General features: G+C 39.7%; 1 protein-coding gene across 2 annotated transcripts; it reads left to right on the top strand.

Moving 5' to 3' along the window:
* The first annotated feature begins 981 nt into the window (after positions 1–981).
* On the top strand, positions 982–6,135 carry rnf41 (ring finger protein 41). Of its 2 annotated transcripts, none has more exons than XM_069141008.1 (7): positions 982–1,096; positions 2,079–2,162; positions 3,157–3,266; positions 3,350–3,621; positions 3,756–3,891; positions 4,362–4,465; positions 4,607–6,135. In XM_069141008.1, the coding sequence occupies exons 3-7, from the start codon at positions 3,177–3,179 to the stop codon at positions 4,959–4,961; spliced, it is 957 nt and encodes a 318-aa protein (XP_068997109.1). In that variant the 5' UTR covers positions 982–1,096; positions 2,079–2,162; positions 3,157–3,176; the 3' UTR covers positions 4,962–6,135. The 2 variants fall into 2 exon arrangements, with proteins under 2 accessions (XP_068997109.1, XP_068997108.1); XM_069141007.1 differs by having other exon boundaries at positions 2,055–2,162.
* The last annotated feature ends 156 nt before the right edge of the window (positions 6,136–6,291 follow it).

Genomic DNA, 6,291 nt, shown 5'->3' with positions numbered 1-6,291 from the left:
TCTGTTTAATTCACTGTAATGCCTAATTTGCTGGGAGCTAAAATGTGCCTTAATACTAAGAAAACATTTACAACTTCTTGTCGTCACTTGAGTGTGAGAAATTTGTTTCATGTCTTGGGTTGATCTAAATTTAAACGAGGAACTGTCAAGATGATGAAGTGTTTTTGCTGCACTGTCAGCCCTTGTTTTGTGAAACTACAGGGTTTGTTTTAGTCCATAACTCTCGCGTTTTAATCGGCAGGATCTTAATTCACCAAAGTATTTATAGTTTATATTTCAATTCGATAATTAGAATAAAATACTGAACCATTAAAGTGAAGTCCTCACAAGATACATATAAAACAAAACCTTTAAATAAAGGCAATAAAAAGAAGAATTAAACACTCAACTAATGTAAATATTGAAGTAACCAGTTGACAGTTAACAGTCCCGCTGCTTGGGGATGGATTTGACTGGGAACGCAATCATCCTGGGTGTTAAAACTACTTGTGCAATGTCATAACATTGGTTTTTGGTCAGTGTTGGAACATGCAATCACACTGGCACCGAGTGTGGACGCTTTTATAATGTGTTCCTCCTTCTGTTGTACTGCATCCTCACATTCATTTTCTCTCTGCATGCTGTCTGGACGCTCTTCCATTTCCTTCCTTGCTAACAAAGCATTGCAACAGTGCAAATACATAAATTAAAAAAAAATATATATTGTGTGCAAATTCAACTATAACATATTGGTAATTTAAATAATGACATGTATTGATCTTTAATATTTATCCCATAAACAGATCAAACATATAATTTGCTGGCAATACTTTTTTTTTTTTTTTTTTTTTTTTTTTTTAGGGAATGTTTGTCATATCCTGTCTTAAAAAACAAAACAAAAAAACAATTTGCAATAAAGCCATCAGATATTGTAAATAGATTCAGATAGATTTAAGGGACCGATCAAAAGCTGTTGCTTTGCGTCATGACGTCACCGCCCGGACGACGCAGAAGTGTAGGATGTAGCACAGGACGTGGCTAACAGGCTGCTAGTTGTAGCAGGACGTCCGAAAACACATGCAAATCGCCGTAAGGATTCGTTTCACTACACGCCGAAGTAAGTAAAACAGTCCGTTACGACGCGTTCTTCCAGTGCGGCTGAGTGTAAACGGCCTTTCCCGGGTGTAATTATTTTTTCTTACCCCCCCCCCCCACACCTCCAGACTGAGCTACGTCTGGTTAGCTCGACAGCTAATATCCAGAGGAAACCAACGGTGCCGTGGGTCTGCTAACAGAGCTAGCTGGGTTAGCGAGGGTCAAGACTTAAAGAGAACTATGCCGATATCCGGAATATGAAGTGACGGGATATTTAATCACGACGGCACCAGTTTAAAAAAAAAAAAAATACCAAAAATTTAAAAAAAAAAAAACCTGCAGCCTTTTGCGATTCAAGTGCAAATATCAACATCGATGCAGCAGCGTTGGGAGCTTCATCGTTGAGGGCGAGCTCGTTTCTCGGGCATCATGCTGGGAGCGATGGGAGGAAAAGAATTTATAATAATAATAATAAATAAATAAATAAATCTCCAGGCCGGTATGTGCCTGCTTTCACAAGAAATTGGGTCAGCAAAGGATCACAGGATCCTTGTCCGTGTGCAGTTCCACATGTCGAGGACAACGTTGGAAAACCATCCGATCCCAAAAAAAAAAAAAAAAGAGTCATTGTGCTTTTACAGCTTTTAATGATTTATTTATCAGGAATAAATATGTAATAGCAAAAATGTTACTTTTTTTTTTTTTTTTTTTAAATTTAAATTTTTTTTATTATTATTATTATTTAGTATTATAGGTATTCATATCACGAAAAAGAAAGAAAAAAAAAATCCCTGAGCTCTTGCCTATTTAAACATGTGTCCAGATGAGCTGCATCAGTGTTGTGTGAAGGATGTGGGATTTGATTGTGCAGCATAACTTTGGCCGATCTGACCATCAGCCACCCTGTAGTCATTTAAAAAATGCAACAAACAAAAAAAATAAAAAATCAGCGGTGTGCATGTTGTCATCATCTCTTGCAGGGAGTGTCTGTTGTCTCTTTTCAGCAGACGGATTGTCTCCGCCAGATGTGACGCATCAGCACGACATCAAGAGCTGAATGGAAGCATTTGAGGCCTTTTGTGAGTGAGGTAAGCTCCGACGACGTGCATGTACGCAAATCGTGCGAAAGATTAAGGAACTTTAAAAGGAAAGCGAGGGCGCTTTTAAAATTGGTGCGTAGATTTTTTTTTTTTAATTTGTATTTTTTTTAATGATTTATCATTCTACTTTATACAAACTTTCAATAAGCAGAAAAAGTCCTGTCAAGTTTATTTTATATCGCGCATTTCTACTGCACAACATCAGACCAGAACCAAAACAAAACCAGATAGAACAATGAAGCAATTGAAAAAAAGTTAAGCAATAAAACAACTGAATATAAAGAAATGGCAAAACAATAGGAGACGGTGTGCATGATATGCACGCGCGGTAATTAAAATGGAAATAATACCAAAAAAAAAAAAAAATCCTAATTAAAATTGGGCCTAATCAGGAAATGCCGGAGAGAGTACGTTCTCTCTAACGGTGATGACCTGGTGTCGAGGGGGAGCTGCAACAGGTCGGACAGATTTGTCAGGGCTGTCCCATTTTTAAACACTTTGTACACAAACAATAAAACTTTAAAATTAGTCCTGAACAGGCAGCTGAAAAAGGAAAAAGGTGAAATTAAATTCATATTTGGTGCATCAATTCTTGTTGGTACTTGGCAGGTTAGTTGTCCCGAGCGTCTTGGTGAACCTGCGACTGTTCTGTGGATTTGGGCTGTTTTAGCGTATTCTGTGTCTTTACATAAACCCAGACTGAACCGATGATGTTGAAATCAGGGCTCGGCGGGGGCCGTACCATATGCAGCAGAACTCCTTGTTCCCCTCGTCACCAAAAATAGTTCTTTGTGACTCATGCCGCTTGATGAATTTGGAACCAATGAGAAGCCTTGTATTGTGTCGAATCAGACATAAAAAAAAAAAAAATTTAAAAAAAATTCCTGAAACCTTTGCACAGCTGTGTATGTGCAGTAGGCATATCATGGTGCAGCAGTAAAGTTGTCGTAAAACGTAATTTTCTTGGTTGTGTGTTGCTCAGGAGGTTGTGGGTAATGTACCATGGGGTACGACGTAACGAGGTTCCAAGGGGAGGTGGACGAAGACCTGCTGTGCCCAATATGTAGTGGAGTGCTAGAAGAGCCAGTCCAGGCAAGTCCCTGTTTCACAACAGCTATTAATTGCATCAGCATTTTTCAACATCTTTTGATCGTGCGTTTTCATTTCCAATTCAGGCTCCACACTGTGAACATGCCTTCTGCAATGCCTGTATAACACAGTGGTTCGCCCAGCAGCAGATTTGTCCTGTTGACCGCACAGTAGTGACGCTAGCTCACCTCCGGCCCGTACCCCGCATCATGCGCAACATGCTGTCCAAACTTCAGATCAGCTGTGACAATGCAACCTTCGGCTGCATCGCCACACTGCGGTTGGACCAGCTGCAGTCGCACCTCAAGGACTGCGAGCACAACCCTAAAAGGGCTGTCAACTGCGAGGAGGGATGCGGGTAAGTGGCTCCCATTTGCCAGAAATTTTAAATGGTCTCCATGAAATATTTGTGCAGTACAATATTAAAACCGTGTGGACTGTCTGGTGTGGTATTACATTTTTATTTTATTTTTTTTCTTCCCTGGTATTCAGGCTTGAAATGCCCAAAGATGAGCTGCCTAACCATAACTGCATCAAACACCTGCGTAGCGTCGTCCAGCAGCAACAAACTAAGATTTCAGACCTGGAGAAAACGGTGGCAGAACATAAGCACCAGTTGGGGGAACAAGTAAGAACATTTTGCTGGTGCAGCAACGTAATACCCACAAAATGCTTCATGTGCCGAATTCTGAAAAATACTGTTTACAAACAGCCTGGAAAGTGTTTCTCTTCAATAACAATCACGTCATTCTCTACTGAGTACTCGGTGTAATACATTTTAACTCGGTTACCAATGTTATTTTGTTCGTAAAATGTTTGCCCTCCAACTGTGATAGGTCTTTGTGAAACATGCATACCTCTGTATAAGCTCTGTTTGATTTGTTAATGTTATGTTTGATACTATTTTACTCTGCAATTAACATATTATTGATACTGGCATATGGATATACTTGTGCAAAATGTGATTTGTCCTAAGGAGCTATGTTTCATCTTGATATTAGGCCACCAGACTCGTTAATTGGACAGTTGGAAATGACTATTTAGCTTTTAAGAGATTTCCTGAGGTCTGCCTCTGATGAAAGTGCTCTCACTGTCCAGAAACGAGACATTCAGCTACTAAAAGCCTACATGAGAGCAATCCGCAGTGCAAACCCCAACCTGCAGAACCTTGAGGAGACTATCGAGTACAATGAGATCCTGGAGTAAGTGAAGTTTCTTCTTCTTTTCCCCACTTGGTAATCTAAAATCATTCAATCTCCGGGTGCTTATTTATTTATTTATTTATTTTTTGGGGGTGTGTTTTTCACCTTTTTTTTTTTTTTTTTTCCTTTTCTTTTTTTTAGGTGGGTGAACTCCATGCAGCCAGCCAGAGTGACACGCTGGGGCGGCATGATCTCCACCCCCGACGCCGTGCTCCAGGCAGTCATCAAGCGCTCCCTCATCGACAGCGGCTGTCCTCTCTCGATTGTGAACGACCTGATCGAGAACGCCCACGAGCGAAACTGGCCGCAGGGACTGGCCACTCTCGAGACGCGGCAGATGAACAGGCGCTACTATGAGAACTACGTTGCCAAGCGTATCCCTGGCAAACAGGCCGTGGTGGTGATGGCCTGCGAGAATCAGCATATGGGGGAGGATATGATCCTGGAGCCTGGCCTGGTTATGATCTTTGCGCACGGAGTGGAGGAGATCTTATAACTGTACAGCGGGCTGAGCTGATCCAGAGACAAGTGGGGACGTTTTGCTTGGGGGTTTGCTGTGATGACTCAGTTTTTCCTCTTTGGAGTGAAACCTTCTGAATTAATCTGGCTTATTTAACAAAATCTTAGGCTCACTCCTAAGCTTGATACCTATGCCTTAAAGTAAGGACAAATACATTATGAACCTAGCAAATATAAACTTAATCTGACTGATATCTAAGATAGAAGGTGAGATGTGATGTTTACAAGGTTTATATTTAGTGCATTATATGATCTGATTGTTCTGCTCCTTGTCCTGATATAGTAATAAGCTTGAACCCCCCAATAAAGTCCGCGGCTGTATAAATGCTTGTAAATACAAATACTATATTGAATTATAAATGTTATACTCCTCACAGTAATTAGATTGTTATTTCTTGTTTCTCTCAGTTCTGTTTAGTCTGCAGGGATGTCAACTCTGAAGATTTCTCACGCGCTCGCTTTAGTATTTAGTTTCCTGTGAATATTTCACAAGACGTCGTGCTTCTCAGTTTAGATTGTCCAAAACCTTCTGTGCCATTTGTTTTATTTATTGTGTTGCCTTTTACACAAACATGCTTGAAGATGTTACCATTTGATGTATGGAAATCTGCCTTTTTCGGTGCATTTGAAGTTCATTGCAGGAAGAAAAAAATGATTTTGTGGTTTCTTTGTTGCCTCAGTTGTGTGTATATAGTCTGTCTGTTGGGTCCAGTTGAAGTGTTAAATTTGAAGTTTAACATTTGGGATTTAACTATGTAAAATGAGTTTTATTTGATGAATCGTATTGGGTCACTTGCTGTTAGGTGATCCTTATATCATTTTCTGATGATTGAAATATAGACATTGATCTTCTCATTTGTCACAGTTATCATACATCGTTTCACTGACACGTCACAAAAAAAACCCACAAAAAAAAACAGCTTGGAGATTGTACAAATATTTGTAAAGTCACTCTTACAGCTTTTGAGAGGAAAATGCTTTACCATTATTCAGTTATTGCTGTTGTCAGACAAAGAAGACATGAACTGACGGTATAGAAGCCCACACAAGTGGCTTGTGCCCTTTACTATTTTCCTTGTTAATGTTTTTATTTGTTTTGTGTCTGTTATGTACCGTGCTGTACAGACAAAGTAATAAAATGTCAAACTTCATCCTAAATTAATGGATTTTCTCATCGGGATAACCCCATTTTATTTTTAGCATTGTAATTAGGAAAAAAAAAAATGCAGTTCCTTATTTTACCACACCATGTCATCAGAGATCCGTGGGGAGCTGCATTTCTTGAGGGCACGTCAGATGATCACATT

The sequence above is a fragment of the Embiotoca jacksoni genome, unplaced genomic scaffold (genome assembly GCF_022577435.1).
Source record: "Embiotoca jacksoni isolate LCO1_2020_lvr unplaced genomic scaffold, fEmbJac1.0.p SCAF_9, whole genome shotgun sequence".
NCBI lineage: Eukaryota > Metazoa > Chordata > Actinopteri > Embiotocidae > Embiotoca > Embiotoca jacksoni.
Note: the sequence above shows the minus strand (reverse complement) of the source record. Positions and strands in the feature narration are given on the sequence as shown.

Bases quoted from the DNA above. Each gene is read 5' to 3' on its own strand.
- rnf41 (XM_069141008.1), top strand. From the start codon at position 3,177: ATGGGGTACGACGTAACGAGGTTCCAAGGGGAGGTGGACGAAGACCTG. The intron at 3,622-3,755 runs GTAAGTGGCTCC...CCTGGTATTCAG, and splicing joins AACTGCGAGGAGGGATGCGG to GCTTGAAATGCCCAAAGATG. The intron at 3,892-4,361 runs GTAAGAACATTT...CTCACTGTCCAG, and splicing joins AGCACCAGTTGGGGGAACAA to AAACGAGACATTCAGCTACT.